Source organism: Saccopteryx bilineata, chromosome 10, assembly GCF_036850765.1.
Source record: "Saccopteryx bilineata isolate mSacBil1 chromosome 10, mSacBil1_pri_phased_curated, whole genome shotgun sequence".
Taxonomy (NCBI): Eukaryota; Metazoa; Chordata; class Mammalia; order Chiroptera; family Emballonuridae; genus Saccopteryx; species Saccopteryx bilineata.
Genome location: NC_089499.1, coordinates 47,259,489 through 47,279,601, shown reverse-complemented (window position 1 = coordinate 47,279,601; position 20,113 = coordinate 47,259,489). Strand labels below are relative to the sequence as shown.

At 39.9% G+C, this 20,113-nt stretch overlaps 1 protein-coding gene across 8 annotated transcripts in view; it reads right to left on the bottom strand.

Moving 5' to 3' along the window:
* Positions 1 to 20,113, bottom strand: part of TMCC1 (transmembrane and coiled-coil domain family 1) — a 248,599-nt gene that overhangs the window by 25,310 nt on the left and 203,176 nt on the right. For 7 of the 8 annotated variants that reach the window (XM_066245647.1, XM_066245646.1, XM_066245650.1 and 4 more), the window contains one exon: positions 7,036 to 7,970. In XM_066245647.1, coding sequence (XP_066101744.1) covers positions 7,036 to 7,970 — 935 coding nt within the window. Of the gene's footprint in view, positions 1 to 7,035; positions 7,971 to 10,155; positions 10,195 to 20,113 lie in introns of those variants that run through there. The other variant, XM_066245654.1, reaches the window with a different exon arrangement.

Genomic DNA, 20,113 nt, shown 5'->3' with positions numbered 1-20,113 from the left:
CAAACTACGGCCCACGGGCCACATGCGGCCCCCTGAGGCCATTTATCTGGCCCCCGCCGCACTTCTGGAAGGGCACCTCTTTCATTGGTGGTCAGTGAGAGGAGCATAGTTCCCACTGAAATATTGGTCAGTTTGTTGATTTAAATTTACTTGTTCTTTATTTTATTTTATTTTTTTAATTTATTCATTTTTAGAGAGGAGAGAGAAGAGAGAGACAGAGAGGGAGAGAGAGGAGAGACCGAGAGAGAAGGGGGAGGAGCTGGAAGCATCAACTCCCATATGTACCTTGACCAGGCAAGCCCAGGGTTTCGAACCGGTGACCCCGGCATTTCCAGGTCGGCGCTTTATCCACTGCGCCACCACAGGTCAGGCTTGTTCTTTATTTTAAATATTGTATTTGTTCCCGTTTTGTTTTTTTACTTTAAAATAAGATATGTGCAGTGTGCATAGGAATTTGTTTATAGTTTTTTTATAGTCCGGCCCTCCAACAGTCTGAGGGACAGTGAACTGGCCCCCTGTGTAAAAAGTTTGGGGACCCCTGCCCTAAACCATACTAGTTGCTTCCACATACATTATCTCATTTAATAATCTTAACACTGTATAATATATATCATCTTTTTTTTATAGAGGAAACTGGGGTTTAGATTAAGTTACATAAGCTCACATAGCTAATTAATGTTAGAACTGGCAAGCAAATTCAGGCTTCTCCAACCTCAATTAATTAATGAAATATTTTCTTTTCTCTCCCTTTCTTCCCCTTCCCTTCTCCAACCTTCCTCCCTCCTTACTTCCCATTTTCCCTCCATTATCTCTTCAGCAGCTAAACTGGGAGGACCTGTAAATCTCTTTTATGAAAGATCTTATTCTTCCATTCTAAGAGCATCTCCTAATTGGGCTTTTTTCTCTTTTCAACAAAGAGCTAATCTGATCCAATATTCTCAGTTTCTGTTTCAAACTTGTTGGCCAAGTTTGAAGATTCTGGAGATTCTCTGATCAATTTACTAGATGACAAACAGGGCTAAAACCTAGAATAAAGGGGCTAATGTAGCTATATCTGTCTTATGTCCAGTGATAATAAAATAAAGTAAAATTATATTTAAACAATTTGTTTAGTTAGAACTCCAATGTCCTGTAAATAATTGGGTTAGCCTAGTTACTGATGTCTTACTACATGTGATTACTCCTCATGGTGACTGCCTCTTTCTGTATTTTTGCTCTTGTGACTCAGTGCAATTTAAAATATCTCTGGGCTTAATACAATCTCAGAAGCCAATTTCTAAAGGACAGTAATCCCCTTAAAATAGAAGCTTTCAAAATGGCATTACTGCTCATCAACACCAGGAGGGTTTTTAGCCTGCCCTACATGATACTGCTTTATACAGGCAGTAGTTGAGTAGGATTCTGGGCCAGATTCCCTAAGGGAAAAACTACAAAAGAAACCTGTAAAACTGTCCATAAATTATTTTCCTAGGTCTCTCCTGTTTTTAATGCATTTTGTCACAGATGAATTTTTTCCTACAGTAACTCATTAATATACTCACTACGAAAACAGGACTAGTCCTCCAGCTTTTATTAAATAGCAAATTAAATGTAAGTTACATCATTTTACTGTGAGACCTGGCAAAAGTCACTTTATCTTTCTAGGCCTCAGTGTACTCATTTGTAGAACAAGACTGAAATAGATATTTAAGGTCTCTTTCTATCTCTGAGGTACTTAGTGAACTCCACTGCCACTAACAAATCTGCAATAATACTTTAATGGGATGAAGAGAATAGCAAGACAAGAATAATCTGAATTCAGTATAGATCCCACCACTAAAAAATATCTATACTTTGCCTCCTACCTTCCCAAAATACAAAATCTCACTCATATCTGAGTGCCCAATGCAAAGCTCAAAGTCTAAACTCCTAGTTACTAATCAAAAGTTGGGGTGGAGTTTAGAGCCAAGCTCTGCTACAGTGGCTTCCACGGCTAAGTGCATGTGGGTGGCTGAAGTACTGATTCAGTCATGACACAATTATGTGGGTGAAGAGAGAGACTGTACTCCACAGGCTCCTTAATGCTTCTAATGCTTTCAGAGTAAGTCAGTGGTCTTGAGCAAACACCTTGACCTGGCACTACTCACTGGGGTAGAGAGCAATGGGAAGCACATTAAGTAAGTGACATTGAGAAGGGACTCTGAAATGGGGGGGACAGAATAAGGATGGAAATGGAGGTTTCTTTAAGTAGTTTTCCCCTATTACTTATCTACATTGTTGTATCAGCTTGAGGAAACTTTCCAAAGCTTGTGCATTTACAGAATTTTCTAAAATATGTTAAAAATAGTGACTTGAGTTTTAGTGAAACACATGCTGTGACCTGGAAAAGGCCCAATACCCATCACCAACGCAGTCAAGACTTCTAAGAGTTAGACTATAAACTAGTCTTTCAATCACAGAGATTTTAGAGTTGAGCCTGGGGGGAAAAACCTGGCCTGTTATGGAAAGAACACTGGTTTTGGAATCTGATAAAACTAGGTTTGATTTCTGGTTTTACCACTTACGAAGTGACTGACCTTTGGCAAATTTTGAAACTCACTGGGCCTCAATTTCCTTATCTGTAAAGTGGGGATAATACAATCCACTTGCAGGGCTACTGTGAGGATTAGCAAATATATTTTAAGCACCTAGCATTATGCACATCATAGGAGTTTAGTAAATGCTGACAGTGGCAGTGTCCTCCTCCTTATCACTTAAATAACAAGCAGCAATATTATGCATGGCCTCCCCCCTTGTCAAGTGATATAACTAGTAAAATAAATCAAAGCACAGAAAATAACCACAAATGCAGCTAGAGCAGCCATGTATGCATTAACTAGTCTTTGGTTAGAGAAGAGTCCCGTAAGTCTATCCCTAGCCGACTTCCTTCCTAGATAAAAAGCCAAGCCTACAAGAGAGCAAAAATAAAAACTAGTAAAAAAGAGACTTCTGTAGGCAGTTCACTAACAGTGTGGAATAGATATGGAAAGAAGAAAAAATGAACAATAAAAAACAGACTAAAGAATTTTATAAAAAAATAGTGTTTAGGGCCATTTACTGTAGAAGCAGGTAACCTTATACCACAATGTAAAAAGTTTTGATATTTAAAAAAATAAGATTCAACTTCACTTACATGAAACAATTCAAAAATCAACAGTAGACTTACTGTGTAAAGACATATATAATGAAGGAGAAATCTCTAACTGCTCTGTATGTAGTAATATTGATGCAACAAAATCATTGAGTAGAATAGTTGTGACTTTTCTACTGCCTTTCTTGGGGAAAAAGGCTTTCTTTTTTCAAAATTCTGATTTAAGAATATTCTAGCCTGACCAGGTGGTGGTGCAGTGGATAGAGCGTCGGACTGGGATGTGGAGGACCCAAGTTCAAGACCCCGATGTCACCAGCTTGAGCATGGGCTCATCTAATTTGAGCAAAAGCTCACCAGCTTGGACCCAAGTTTGCTGGCTTGAGCAAGGGGTTCCTCGGTCTGCTGAAGGTCCACGGTCAAGGCACATATGAGAAAGCAACCAATGAACAACTAAGGTGTCGCAACGAAAAACTGATGATTGATGCTTCTCATCTCTTTCTGTTCCTGTCTATCTGTCCCTATCTACCCCTCTCTCTGACTCTCTGTCTCTGTAAAAAACAAACAAACAAACAAAAAACCAATAAAACTAAAAAAAAAGAAAAGAATATTCTAAAGATGAAGTGATATGACACGTATGGGATTACACATTATATTTTGTCTTTCCCTGCCCCCCCTCGGTTTTACCTCAGTTATTGAAAATTCAAGTTTTCTTTTATTCTTTCTTCATTCCATAAAACTAGTCATTTGCCTACTACAGAGAACCCAGAGTGTGATGAAAGAAATGCACTTCTCATTGGCTCATAGGAGGCTTGGACTTGATTCTTCTAATGAGGTGAAAATGAGGAGCTAAAGTTCTGTCCAGTCTCTGAGTTATTTTATCTATCTATCTATCTATCTATCTATCTATCTATCTATCTATCTATCTATCTATCTATCTATCTATCTATTTCTGTATTTTTCTGAAGCTGGAAACGGAGAGAGACAGTCAGACAAATTCCTGCATGCGCCCGACCGGGATCCACCCGGCATGCCCACCAGGGGGCGACGCTCTGCCCACCAGGGGGCGACGCTCTGCCCCTCCGGGGCGTCACTCTGTTGCGACCAGAGCCACTCTAGCGCCTGGGGCAGAGGCTGAGGAGCCATCCCCAGCGCCATCTTTGCTCCAGTGGAGCCTGGGCTGCGGGAGGGGAAGAGAGAGACAGAGAGGAAGGAGAGGGGGAGGGGTGGAGAAGCAGATGGGCGCTTCTCCTGTGTGCCCTGGCCGGGAATCGAACCCAGGACTTCTGCATGCCAGGCCGACGCTCTACCACTGAGCCAACCGGCCAGGGCCTTGAGTTATTTTATTTTTATTTATTGATTTTTAGAGAGAGGAAGGGAGAGAGAGACAGAAACATCAATTTGTTGTTCCACTTATTTATGCATTCATTGGCTGATTCTTGTATGTGCCCTGACCGGAGTTTGCACCCACAACCTTGAATTATCGGGATGCCATTGGAACCAACTGAGCTACTGGGTCAGGGCTCTGCATTATTTTAAATGAATATAAAGGCAGGCCTTGGGAGACTTGTTTTCCCTCTCTAATTTTCTCACATTTACCTACATCTGATTTGAAGGCAGAACAACTCTACAGGAATTTTAAGATCTAGAAGAATTAAAAAACTGGAATGTTTTGCTATCCATTTAAAATAAAAGGGTCAGAGCAGGCAGCTGGTATTTTGAGCAACACCAGGTCTCCGTGGTTCAGAGGGGTATATTTTAATAGTAGCAGTAGCAGCTGCTACTTAACATCAGTACAGCACTTATGGGGCCAGGCAGCAAACTATACTTTAAATAAATTATTTCATTTCAATGTCACAGTTACTTTATGAGGGACTATTCTTTTTCCTATGTTAGAGATGTGGAAACCAAGACTTAAGAATGTTAAGAAACTTGCCCAATCCTCAAGATTAGTAATTGACAGAACTAGAATTTGAACCTAAGAGTTAGGTGTAATACGATACAAAGGACAAGGTGTTTTATTTTTGGAGTCTATTTGAATATTTGTTAGATTGCTCACTGCTTTAGATATTGTCTTCTAAGTATATTAAAGAATACATAAAACACTGGATTATGAATAGTAATGTATTAATGTATTTGCTTTTAGAACTTCAATTCTCTCTTCCATACTCACTTCTCTTTTCTTTTCCAATAAAGTCTTAAGTTAGACTTGAAGGACAGAAGAGTGAAAAAACAGGGCTGAATTATACTGATTAGCATTTTCACCATATGAAACAGCTTGCTGCTGTAACTACTTTCAGAGCTTATTGATACATGTGAATAATTTATTTCAGGCCCTGAGATTATCTCATAAAAGCAAACTTTAAAAAAAACCAGTTTTTAAAAAGAGGTAAAGGTAAAAGGGACCTTAAAAGTCCGTCTGTATGCCTGACCTGTAGTGGCGCACTAGACAAGAGTGTTGACCTGGAATGCTGCGGTCGCCAGCTGAAAACCTGGGGCTTCCCCAGTCAAGGCACATATGGGAGTTGATGCTTCCTACCCTCCCCCGCTTCTCTCTCTCTTTCTCTCCTCCCTCTCTAAAATGAATAAATAAAATCTTAAAAAAAAAGTTTGTTTGTTTAACCCTTGATATAGTAGAATTACTAAGGCTTCCTCTCATCAGTAATTGGGACAAGACCAGAACTCACATCCTTCAAGGCCTAACCCAACCTGTGGCTCCCATATGATTCCCATAAGACTAGCCCTTAATCTGTATCAGTGAGGTGGTCTGTCTCTGGTTAATAAATTTGGATCTGAATAAGTAAATACTCCATGAGGCATATTATTTCTATCTGCATGTAATAGAAACAAGAGAATAAGACACATATTTGGAGATCAACCAAGAATGGTCTAATATGAAATGGTATAACATGAAACAAAAATATATTAGCTTCTACCTTTAGCACAGATTACAACTCAAAGCATTGAGCTCTTTTAAAATTCTCTAACTACTGCAGAACCATTTCACATGTTTAAGTCCACTCCCATTCAAATGTTTGCCAATTCACAGTAAAGGTAGCAGACATGCTTATCTGGATTTATTTCCAGTCTAAACTTTCTACACCAACTGCTTCGATAAGTTTGCTTAAGGCCAAATATCTACAGGGTTCATTACATTTTGGCTGGGCTATATCTTTAATTTATACAGAGTTCAGAGGATTATAACAGGTATTTTGAATTCAATGTAGTATAGCTACAGGCCCTAATGACTTGGGATTCTGTAATTATAAATAAATAGGTGAAATGCCTCAGAAATCTTGGGCTTCATTTGAAAGTCTTAAATTGGAATGGAAGACTGAAGAATTATAGTAATCATTACCCCTCGACTACAATGCTTCACTGGTGTGTAACCTTGGGAGTCATTTACTGTACTTGTCTTTTGTACTCTATGACAGGATGACAGGAACTCATGCATCTGTCATATGACATATCTAAAGTGCTCTGGATATTCCAGAGAAAGACACTCTACAAAGATCTTTAAAAGCCATCCCCCTATATCCAAAGGGAAGGAAACTCCAAACATAAGTAACCAGGATTTTTTTTTTTTTTTTTGCATTTTTCTGAAGCTAGAAACAGGGAGAGACAGTCAGACAGACTCCCGCATGCGCCTGACTGGGATCCACCCGGCACGCCCACCATGGGCGTTGCCGTGTTGCGACCAGAGCCACTCTAGCGCCTGGGGCAGAGGCCACAGAGCCATCCCCAGCGCCCGGGCCATCTTTGCTCCAATGGAGCCTTGGCTGTGGGAGGGGAAGAGAGAGACAGAGAGGAAGGCGTGGCGGAGGGGTGGAGAAGCAAATGGGCGCTTCTCCTATGTGCCCTGGCTGGGAATCGAACCCGGGTCCTCTGCACGCTAGGAGTAACCAGGATTTTCATTCCATATAACTTACCTGTATCGCTCTTCCTGTAAGGCCTGCATTATTAATGAATAGTCCCTCTGATAATGTTCCTTGAGAGACTCAAAGGATTCCTCTAGTCTGGCCTGGGTTTCTCGGATTTCCTGGATCTCATGTAGTAGTGCATCAAACCCTGAGCTCTGCATATCCAGGGTGTTTGTTTTGGAGCTAGAAGCTCCTACAGCAATGCCTCCAGTGGTGCTGTTGGCTCCCACTGAGCCTGAAGTGGCACTAGAACAATCTTCTTCACTACCATATTTTGGGCTCGACTGAAAGTTTGAAATCACTCCCAAAGTCTTCCCCCCATCATCCACTTGTCCTTCTTCTAAAGAGTCCTTCAGGTTAGGGATGTTATCTGCACTGCCAAATTTATTCCGAATTAGTGAAGCGATCTCTCTGGGCTTTGAGACCACGGCTCCTGCTGCTGAATGGGTTGCCTGGGAGAAGCTGGAAAGTCCACCTTTGACACTGTCTACCACACCTTCACTGAAGCCAGTCACTTTCGCTCCCACATCCTTCAAACCCTGGTGCATGTCCCTGAAGACATCCTTTGGCTGCCGGGGTATCCCATTCTGCTCCACCTCTCGGAGCTTCCTGTGGTAGTGCTCAAGCTTCTTTTGTAGCTGGAGGATGGTTTGGGCTGATTTCTGGTTCTTCTTCTCAAAGACTTGCTTGATGCGGGCAGCCTGCTGTTTATCTGCACTGTTGGCAAGTTTCAAGTACTCAGCAACGTTGTCATCCCGGGCTGTTTGTGCAATCTTGATCTGTTCTGTGAGCTTCAGGATCTTCTGCTGCAGGTGAGCAATAGCAGCCTTTGTACGCTGAGGGTCTGGTGTTCCATCCACAGAGTCTGTGTGGATACTGCCATCGGTGCTGGAGGCCACTGCACTTGAAGTCTGGGCAAGGCTGCTTACTTCCAACCGCTCGATCTAGATTAAAAGCAAGATGTGGATGTTACAAGGAGCCCAAGAAGATGACTACTTCTTCAGAATTAATGGGCCAATCAAGTATACTTTGCTTTAAGCAAAAAGATGTATGAAAAAAGACTTGCATACTATGTAAACTTGGGGTATTTTCCCTTTGTTAGAGTAGTATAGTATATGTTAAAATAACAAAGCTCTTGAAGTGGGTTTAAAGCATAATTTACATTTTTCATACATGTTTTTTGTTCAGAAGCATATTTACGTAAAACAAGATACACCTGCATTTCAATGTAATTATACAAAAATTATTTTAGTACTCAAACATCACTGTAATTTCAACTCATGTTCTCAGATTACAATCATCCAAAAATGTTTGGTTATATATAAAAATCCAATTTTTACTACAGTATTATTTTGTCCAAATCATGGCAAGGTTGCCAGAATCATTCTATTTTAATAGGGACATTATTGGTAGCTGGAGACAAGTGCAGGTAAAAACAAGAAGGTGCTGCTGAGAGCGGCAAGGATGAATGTAGTACACTTTTGAGAATTAAAATTCCAAAACACAAGTAACTATGATAAATTTGGGTAACATTACATAAATATTAGGGACAGGGAAAGTAAAGGTAAGTGACTAAACAAGTCAACAACTAAGTTCAGGCCTTTTGGAGACCAAATTTTGTGAATTCTCTCCAGGAAACGATTTTTATTAGGCAAGGGGCTCCACAACATACACAATGACTATCCTTTCACATAGGGGAGAAACCATTCAAAAGAGCTGAAGAGAAAGACTTGCTGCTCAGATCTGAACACTTAAACTATAATATTTCAAAGCCGTTAGCCAAAGCAGGGGACAGGTTAGTTTTCCCAAGTCAGAAGAAAAAAAACCTTTCAAGAAGGCACCACTGAGTGTGGCTTACAGTAGTGAATTACAGTAGGGCCTATGCCAAAAGGCTTTAGAAAGTGTTCTCTATTGAGCAGTAACAGAAATAAATAATAAAATAACCACCCCAGGGTCATAAAAATTCCCAGTAAGAGTATCAAGATACAAATTTACCATCCTGGAGATTTAAGAGAACACCCTTTTCCTTACTTCACACCCTTAATCTGTCATCAGTAGCCATTTGCTAGAAAGAACTACATATAGGTTACCCTCATATTAAAAAAAGTTGAATTACATTTTTGTGATGACAATATGCCAATTCTGAAATATTCATGAAATGCTAATAATTAACTTGCCAGTCTAGACATGAATCCTCTTTTTTTTCAGACTGCCTCAGTTTGGCATCTGAACAGAAATTATATTGATCTCTAATTCTAAAACACACTTAGTATATTATTGGATTCAATATATTACTATTGATGCGAGAAGAAAAAAAAACATTTCTTTTCTAGATGAACACTTAAGAAATATGTACCTTTAAATAAAGTCAAAAGATAATTTAAAGCCAAAAATGAATACTAAAATGACATTATGCTCCACTAATAAAAAGGAATATCCAGAACAGTTAGGGGCTAGTGCGATAGCTGTTTTGCAGCACTTCCTCCATCTGTCCTATTCATCCTTAGGTATGTGCTAACAAGCTCTGAAAGGACCAGAGGAAGGCAGCAGAAGGGAGGATAAATCAATACTCCAGATAATCAAGTTGCCAAGAGTTTCAACAGAAGCTCCTGGAAATCTATTCTTTTCAATGCCTTAGGTTCACTCTTTTAGATTGTACAGGGTTCCCACCATGTGATTTTTCTTTCTGAATGGGATTTTAGATCCCATAACTACAGTATGTAATATGACCCTAGCTGTGTACTTATGTTTACAGTTCTACCACAGTGTAAGAGGAAAACAAGTATGGAATACTGTTAGATTCAAGACTACCAGCTTATGCGTGGTCTAGTTTCTTAGGTTTCTATTCACTTGAATATCAACTTACATGCAGTCTGTTGTCTAAAGAAATAAAGATATGAAAATCATATTTAACTGTTACTCTGGGATGGTAAAAATTGACCATACTGGTGAAAAGATGGCTTTGAGACTGGAATCAAGGTTTGATTATATCTCTAGAATTAAAAAAAAAAAACACAACAAATTTTCAATATAATTATTTACAAATGATCAGTTTAGGTGTGAGTTTATTTCTCTACACAATAACTAAAGAAATAAACCAGACTGTCTTTAATCAGACTTCTCTCCTACCTGAGCTATGTTCTTCCAGTGCATGGCTCCCCTTGCAAGAAAGAGCACAGCTGACAGAACCCTCTGTCCTCAGCTTCCTAGGACAACTATCCCACAGCTTCAGCAGGAGGATAGTATAACACCTGAAACCATGAGTCACTGGATTACTCAATGACTACTCCCAATTTTGGCAGGCACTATTCTCAAAAAGGAGGGAGAGAGAGAAAAAAAGGAGAAATTGTGAGAGGAAGGGAATAGAGGGAAAGAGAAAAAGAGAGGGGGGAGAAGAGGAGAGGGGAGAGGAAAGGAGGGAAGGAGGAAAAAGGAAGATATTTTGAACCATAGAATGACAGGTCAGCTATGAACAAAGCTCTTAGTATACTTAGCACTGGAAGAGTCTGACTTAGTCATGAGTTATACATACACCAACATAAAAGTGGCTCTTTTTTCCAACAGCCTTTGCTAGCATATTAGGTGATCCACATTGTAGGGGCTAAAAAATTAATTTTCCTCTCACCTTTTAAGTTTTTCTAGCTGGGCTAATAACCAAATTAACAGAGACAGATTCAGAGGAGAAAAAGTCCAAGATTTATTGTTACATCTATCTATATTGGGTATGTCATAAAAATGAGACCCAAAACATACTGAGCAGTAGAGGCTTATGTGCCATTCGGCTAAAAAAGAAAAGGGGACAGGGGTTGGGATTCTGAAGGGGGATAGGCAATACACAGAGTAAAACACATGACAAATAAATTCCTGCTAGGCAATCCAGAAATAGGAGACACAGGGGAATCTAGCTAACAGACTCCTGCTTGGATCTTTCTTTCTACCAAACTTAATTCAGATAGGCTAAAGTGAAAATCCTTAAGGTGAATATGCTAAGATTCCCTTTGCAAAGTATGTTTTCCATGTGAATTCTCTTAAGCAGGAAAGGCGGATGGTCAAAGGTTCTTGCTGAGCATTTTGTTTCTTATTCTTTTTTCTCAATTTTTTATTTATTGATTTTTTTTAGAGAGAGAAGGTGGGTGAGAGACATCGATTTATTGTTTCACTTATTCATGCATTCATCGACTGATTCGTGTATGTGTGTATGTGCCCTGACTAGAGATTAAACCTGCAACCTTGGCATATTGGGACAACATTCTAACCAACTGAATGACGTGGCCAGGGTTGAGCCTTATGTTTCTTGATAACCAATTTAAAATCAATATCCTAAAAGGCACATTTGGGGTGGTAAAACTTTGGTTCCTGTCAATATATAACAAAATTAGATTCCTACCTTACTCCAAACAATGAAATTACAAATGTAAAAAGCAAAATATAACCTTTTAGGAGGGAGTTATGGAAAATAGGGATGGATTTTCTTAAACATAAACAAAAACGGCATGGATAAGAAAAACAAGAATATTGAATCTGGCTAAATTTAGTGCAGTAGTGGATTCTAGCATAAATTTCCTGGGTTCAAATTTGGCTTTGCTACTTATTACCCATATGTCCTTGGGCAAGATACTTAACCTCTATATCCATTTCATCAACTGCAAAACGGGGATAATATTAATGCCCACTTCAAAGACTGCTGTGAAGATAAAATGAGTCAATAAACACAACATTGCTTAAAACACCAAGCACAGAGTAAGCTATTGTTACCGGCTACTATTTTTTGTACCACATAAGTGGTTCTTTCAAAAATTCAAATATTGAAAGATTCCAGAATATACTTCCTTCCAAGACCTTTCATACTGCAGGCGCAAACCAGGGATATATGTAGGGAGTCTGAACCAAAGGAATAATATAAATCAACATTACAAAAAAGTAATGTGAATTCTGGTGGGATTTGCTCATGAGCTGTGTAGCTAAATATTATACAAATGCTTTAATGACTAAGAAAAACAAAACAAAACAAAACTCTATCATGATCACTTGGGAATAATGGAAAGTTTAAATTTAAATATATGCTAAGGGTCACAACCGTGTTTGGTTCTTCTGATGTGACATGCTATTTCTTACCTTTAGGCTTTTGCACATGCAGGTCCCTCAGCCAGTTCAGGGCATGTTCTCCTTCCCTTTTCTGGTTAACCACAATTTATTGTTTAAGACCTAGTTCAGGTGTAACTTCTTCCAGGAAGTCTTTCCTGACAATCTCTCTCTACCACCTGGATTAATCACTCTTCCTTTATATTCCTATATATCTATAAATACATCTCCATCACTGTCCTTATCACATTATGTTGAAATGACTGTTTGGGTGTCTTCACTCTACTGACAGTTCCTGAGGACAGGGATCAAGTCATTTTCATGCTTGGACTCCAAGAAGCTAGCACAATGACTTGTACAAAGAAGACATCCAGTAAATGTCTGTTTAATATAAATGCTAACCAGAATCTCCCTCTAAATCTCATATGCCATGCAGCAACTGAGCCTATGTTACCATAAATGGAACAAATGCCAGATTTTTTCTAAGAAAAATAGCTTCCAACAGATGATACTTATCCCTCTAAGGCTGCTGAGTAAAAATGACTGACTGGGTTGAATATCAGTTTAGATTATTAACATTCTATCTGGCTCACCTGCTCCAATCCAACCGCAAAATATCCATTGTGGGACCCAGAGTTGCTGCTCAGAATTGCTTTGTCACTGGAGGACTGATTTCCTGCCTTACATAAAAGACATCATTGAGGATTACCACTGCCAGTTGTACTTCAGGACTGATGTTTGGACTTAATGAATTCTTGTGAGCCATGCCAGATGAGTTATAGTTCTTTTAACAAAAGTTTTGCATAAGGCCTCTTATGGACACAACCTATGTTAAGCATTTGAAGTATTGAACGTCCCCTCAAGAAACTTTAGAAACTTACAATCCTAGTAGTCATGGTGTAAGTAGACAATAACACACTTTGTTATGTTTCAGTGTTATTTTTATAAGCACAGATTCTCTGAGCTTATAAGAAGGAAACTAAAAGGTCATTTAGTTAAGGAAATTTATTTTATAGATGGGTAACAGATTTTAAGAGAAAGATCTTTCCCTGATACTAGAAGAAAAAAATCAGTAATATAAACTAAAATAAGGAGATAGTTTCCATATTACACTGGAAGTATCCAAGTGTGTACTTCATGCCTGCATGTTAAGAATCTCATAGGAGCCTGACCAGGTGGTGGCGCAGTGGATAGAGCGTCGGACTGGGATGCAGAGGACCCGGTTCGAGACCCCGAGGTCGCCAGCTTGAGCGCGGGCTCATCTGGTTTGAGCAAAAGCCCACCAGCTTGAACCCAAGGTCGCTGGCTCCAGCAAGGGGTTACTCGGTCTGCTGAAGGCCCACGGTCAAGGCACATATGAGAAAGCAATCAATGAACAACTAAGATGTTGCAACGCGTAATGAAAAACTAATGACTGATGCTTCTCATCTCTCTCCATTCCTGTCTGTCTGTCCCTGTCTATCCCTCTCTCTAACTCACTGTCTCTAAAAAAAAAAAAAAAAAAAAAGAATCTCATAGGAAGGATATACTGATCGATGGCTGGAACAGATGGACAATCCAAGTTGCCTTCTAATGCTAAATTTCTTATTTTATTGTACTTTATTTTATTTTGGGGGCTTGAGGATAGTTCAGCTGGTCCAAGTGCGTCAGCCTTGGGCACTAAAAATAGCTTGGTTGATGTGAGCATCAGCCCTAGACGTGGGTTGCCAGGTGGATCCAACTGGGGCACATGTAGGAGTCTGTCTCACTATCTCCCCTCCTCTCACTTAAAATATAGTAATTTACTTATTTATTAAAAAATATATTTGGCTCAAAAATCAGATACCATATATTTACCCATGTATAAGACATACCCCTTTTTTTGAAAAATTTGGAGTCTAAAAACTGGGTGCGTCTTATACAGTGTTTGTAGATTTTTTTAAATTTGCATTTCCCACTTTTTCACTCTTGTTTTTGTGCTCACTGTTGAAGACAGTGATTCATCATCAGACACAGATAAGGACAAGCTAAGGGACGGGAGTTTTGACAGGGATGAGGAATTGTATAAATTTTATGATGAATAAAACTTGAGTTCAGTAACTTTATGTAATACCTTTTTTTTCAATTTTCGGGCCCCAAAATTAAGGTGTGTCTTATACATGAGAGTGTCTTAAACATGAGGAAATACAATAGTTGTTAGTTTTTAAAAGCTTAGCTTTAGTTTATATTCATCAGAATAATACACATCAGAATCCTCACTCTTGTTTTATTCAAAATGTGAGTTTAAATGCCTAACATAAATAATTCTCTTATGAGAACTATTTAAATATTTCTAGAATTGTCTTACTAGGCTGCTCAGATAGATTCTTTTTTTAAAGAGAGGAAGGGAGAGAGAGAAAGAAAGAGAAGCATCAACTCGTTCCACTTAATTGTGCCCCCACATATTGCTTCTCATATGTGTCCTGACTGGGGCTTAAACCAGCGACCTCAGGATCAAGTCAGCCCATGACCCTGGGATTGAGCTGGTGACTCCACTCTGGGATAACACTCTATCTACTGTGCCACCGGCCAAGGCCAGATGGACATCTTGTGAGGCTATGAAAGCTCAAGAATCAACCTAGTTTATATGTAAATCTGATGATGATTATGATGGCATTAGCAAAGGTAGTAGTAATTGTGTTTATTAGGTACCTATTACTATAGTATTTTCCTTATATTTTCTTAGTTAACCCGCAAAACAACTTTAGGAAATACATATTAGTCCTTATTTTACAGTTGAGAAAGTTGAGTCAGAAGAAGTTATAGAATTTGCCCAAGGTCACACAACGAGTAAGCCACACAGCCAGGATTTAAAACCATAGGACTGGCTTCAGACTCCTTGCTCTTCCATACTTCACTACAATGCTTCTCAAAATGGCCATGATCATCATTACTTGGAACAACAGAAAAAGGAGGCATTGATGACTTCTACAAAGTTAGATTCTGGGAAGCTACTAAAAGAATTTAAGAATTGGATGATTTAGGACTTCTTTTTAAACAAATTCTCCAGCTTGACTGAGAGCCTAAGTGAATGCAGATAGATCATGCAGAGTGGTTAATACATATATATGTATATACAGAGTATGAAGTAAGGTACTACAGAAGTTATGAAGGTGGTAGTATATAACCTGTCTAAATGATGGCATCAGCAAAAGCAGTAGTAATTGTGTTTATTATGTACCTATTACTGTAGTACTTTTCTTTTTTTTTTTTTTTTTTTTTTTTTTTTTACAGAGGCAGAGATAGACAGGGACAGACAGACAGGAACAGAGAGAGATGAGAAGCATCAATCATCAGTTTCTCGTTGCGCATTGCGACTTCTTAGTTGTTCATTGATTGCTTTCTCACATGTGCCTTGACCGTGGGCCTTCAGCAGACCGAGTAACCCCTTGCTGGAGCCAGCGACCTTGGGTCCAAGCTGGCGAGCTCTTTGCTCAAGCCAGATGAGCCTGCGCGCGACCTCGGAGACTCGAACCTGGGTACTTCCGCATCCCAGTCCGACGCTCTATCCACTGCGCCACCGCCTGGTCAGGCTGTAGTACTTTTCTTATATTTTCTTAGTTAACCCACAAAACAACTTTAGGAAATACATATTAGTCCTTATTTTACAGTTGAGAAAGTTGGCAGGTTATATAATGAGGAGTACAGACAAAAAAGAATTTAATATTTCCAGGATCTTTAAAAACTCATGATTCTTCAGTATTAGAGAAAGAATATGCACAACGGGTATTTACATAAACTTTATAGGTGTATCTGCTTTATCCTATTGCACAAAAAAAGAAGCTATATTCTCAGAATTATAGAGTGTAAGGAACGTAATAGCCTGGAGTATATATTTTTAAAGTAAACAGACACTGAGCTACTGAGAAGAATTTATCAAGAGTACAATAATGATCTGTCTCCTCTGTTTAATTAACTTCTCTTAAAATAATATTTTTATTCAGTTGTGGGTAGCCAAATAATGTTATAACTATATTGTCTTTTGCAATTATAATGTTTAGGTTTGCTTAGATTTTTCTCATTTAAGATCCATAAGGACAGCCCTGGCCAGTTGGCTCAGCGGTAGAGCGTTGGCCTGGCGTGCGGGGGACCCGGGTTCGATTCCCGGCCAGGGCACATAGGAGAAGCGCCCGTTTGCTTCTCCAACCCCCCCCCTTCCTCTCTGTCTCTCTCTTCCCCTCCCGCAGCCGAGGCTCCATTGGAGCAAAGATGGCCCGAGCGCTGGGGATGGCTCCTTGGCCTCTGCCCCAGGCGCTGGAGTGGCTCTGGTCCCGGCAGAGCGATGCCCCAGAGGGGCAGAGCATCGCCCCCTGGTGGGCAGAGCATCGCCCCTGGTGGGCGTGCCGGGTGGATCCCAGTCGGGCGCATGCGGGAGTCTGACTGTCTCTCCCTGTTTCCAGCTTCAGAAAAATACAAAAATACAAAAAAACAAAAAAAAAAAAAAAAAAAAAAAAGATCCATGATATACAAACTGTTTCCAGCTTCAGAAAAATACAAGAAAAAAAAAAAGATCCATGATATACAAACCAATTTTCTCAATTAGAATGTAAAGGATATAATCTAGTTTATACTTACAAGTTACAATGGGGCAACTTATGACTAAAAAAAAAAAAAAGGACTAAACACATCTATGAATAATTAGCATAATATGTGACCAGTATGGATTTCAGATGATAGTACAACTGTTTCTCAGGTTTTTAAGTGGAGATTATCTAAAACTCCTAAAAGGGTCAGATATCACTGAAACTCAGGCCCCGAAAGAATGTGAATCAAATGCATACCAATGTTAGCTGAGATAATAGTAAGAAAATTCGACTATTCAAAGAGTTCTGGAAAGGCTAACTGAATGTTTAAGCCTCTGTGAAGATATTACTTGAATGGGAAAGAATCAACTTTCGAGACTCTATTAGGGGTTTAGGGGGAGGCTCCCCAGAGGCAGTACTATCCTATCAGGGAACACTGGGAAATACACGAGACATTCCTCATACAACACACAGTCTTAGCCAGCCTTAACAATTATTTAGTCTTAAATGCCAATGGTGTCCTTACTGAAAAACTACTGCATGATTTCTGGAATTATTCCAGAGAACTGGGAAAGAGGAGACACAGACAATAAGATGCTATGGATGCCAGTCCTTCCTTTCTTGGCCAATTCTTCCACATGTGATGAGCAACAGCAAGATTCCAATTTTTCTGATTAAATTACAGACAAAGTAAAGGTAGAAAAGTATCTGATGAAAATGACTAGTTCAGAAATGTTGTATATGAAAGGAAAAACACTTCTATATATCTATGTTTCTTCAGGGTAAAAATGTAGGACAGCCTAGCCAAGTGGTTGGCGAACTGCGGCTCACGAGCCACATGTGGCTCTTTGAACAGCTTAGGAGTACACTAATTAAGTTAATAACAATGTACCTACCTATATAGTTTAAGTTTAAAAAATTTGGCTCTCGCCTGACCAGGCAGTGGCGCAGTGGATAGAGCGTCGGACTGGGATGCGGAAGTACCCAGGTTCGAGACCCCAGAGGTCGCGCGCGGGCTCATCTGGCTTGAGCAAAGAGCTCGCCAGCTTGGACCCAAGGTCGCTGGCTCCAGCAGGGGGTTACTCGGTCTGCTGAAGGCCCGCGGTCAAGGCACGTGTGAGAAAGCAATCAATGAACAACTAAGAAGTCGCAACGCGCAATGAGAAACTGATGATTGATGCTTCTCATCTCTCTCTGTTCCTGTCTGTCTGTCCCTGTCTATCTCTGCCTCTGTAAAAAAAAAAAAAAAAAAAAAAAAAAAAAAAAAAAAAAAAAAATTTGGCTCTCAGCCCTGGCCGGTTGGCTCAGCGATAGAGCGTCGGCCTAGCGTGCGGAGGACCCGGGTTCGATTCCCAGCCAGGGCACACAAGAGAAGCGCCCATTTGCTTCTCCACCCCTCCACCGCGCTTTCCTCTCTGTCCCTCTCTTCCCCTCCTGCAGACAAGGCTCCATTGGAGCAAAGATGGCCCGGGCGCTGGGGATGGCTCTGTGGCCTCTGCCTCAGGCGCTAGAGTGGCTCTGGTCGCAACATGGTGACACCCAGGATGGGCAGAGTATTGCCCCCTGGTGGGCAGAGCGTCGCCCCATGGTGGGCATGCCAGGTGGATCCCGGTCCGGCGCATGCGGGAGTCTGTCTGTCTCTCCCTGTTTCCAGCTTTAGAAAAATGAAAAAAAAAAAAAAAATTGGCTCTCAAAAGAAATGTCAATTGTTGTACTGTTAATATTTGGCTCTGTTGACTAATGAGTTTGCCGACCACTGGCCTACCCTGACCTGTGGTGGCACAGTGGATAAAATGTCGACCTGGAATTCTGAGGTCGCAGGTTCAAAACCCTGCACTTGTCTGGTCAAGGCACATATGGGAGCTGATGCTTCCTACTCCACCCCCCCCCACTCTCATTCTCTCTCCTCTCTAAAATGAATAAATAAAAATGTAGGACAGCCTAGAGAAAATTAGGAGCAGAAAGGGAAAGGACATCATGTTGCTATAACATTAAGGAAGCAGGTTGTAGAAAATATCAAGGATTCTACTATAACTTATTGTGAAATTATCCTGTTTTCTATATATAAAGCACTGAAGGAAGAATCCCTGCTTTCAAGAAACACATGACCTAGTTAGTGAGACATGGAAACAATCAATTGAAATATGGGTATAATTAAGTAAATGATATTGTAGATATGAAGGCAAAGTACTTCTCGAACACAGAAAGGAGCCATGGATTCATAAGAAGGGAAAGGGGATAGAGAAGGCTTCTTGGAGGAGATGAAAAATAAAATGAACCTTGAAGGTGGAAGTTTTTTTTTTTATAAAAAGAGATGGCCGACAGCCTAGTATGAGGAAAGGCCTGGAAGGGAAAATATAATAACATTTTCAAGGTAAGTGAATGGTTCATGAGACTGTAAAAGTATGGCACAGGAGAGGGCTTCGGTGGGAGATGAGCTCTGAAGGTAGGTCTAAACTGCTGTTTTGGACTTCATTCCAAGAACATCACTGAAGGCTTTCCAATGGTAATACTTGTATAACCTGCTTTGGAATCTAGACTTATAGACCCAAAAGGAAACTTGACTATATCAAAATCTGCATGTCCAAACTAAACACGAGAATTCTCCTCTAACTCTTGTTCTCTTATAGTGTTCTATATCTCAGGAAAAGTATCACTATCTATCAGGTTACACTAGCCCAAATCAAATCAAACCAAAACCCTGGAATCATCCTTGACACATGCTTCCTATCTCTATCAAATCCAATACCAAATCCTCTTTTACTTTCCAAATTTCCATCAAATTATAATACTCTTCATGTATCTCTATTTATTGCTATTTCCACCACCTTAGGACAAACCTGTCATCTTTCTCTTGGGTCACTCACTGAATAACTATCTTCATTCACTTAGGCTCTCAGTTAAACTGGAGAATTTGTTTAAAAAAAGTCCTAAGTAGCCTGACCTGTGGTGGCGCAGTGGATAAAGGTTCGAAACCCTGGGCTTGCCTGGTCAAGGCACATATGGGAGTTGATGCTTCCAGCTCCTCCCCCTTCTCTCTCTCTCTCTCTCTCTCTCTCTCTCCTCTCTCTCTCTGTCTCTCCCTCTCCTCTCTAAAATGAATAAAAAAAAAAAAAAAGTCCTAAATCACCCAATGCTTAAATATTTTACTAGCTTTTCACTACTCTTAAAATTTAAGAAAAAGAATTTGTGGCTTGGTAAATCAGTTTTTTTGAGCATTGTTCCAATATGTCATGATTGTGGGTTTGATCCCTGGTCAGGGCATATAACCAATGAATGCATAAATAAGTGAAACAACAAATTGATGTTTCTCTCTTTCTCTAAAATCAATTATAAAAATTTAAGAGAAAAAAAAAGAAGAATCTGAACAGGGTCTATAAAGTCAATTCTATGTGATTAGATCTGGATCTCTCTAGTTTCACCTTAGGGCATGCTTCCCCTAGTCTGGTCTCACTGGCCTTTTT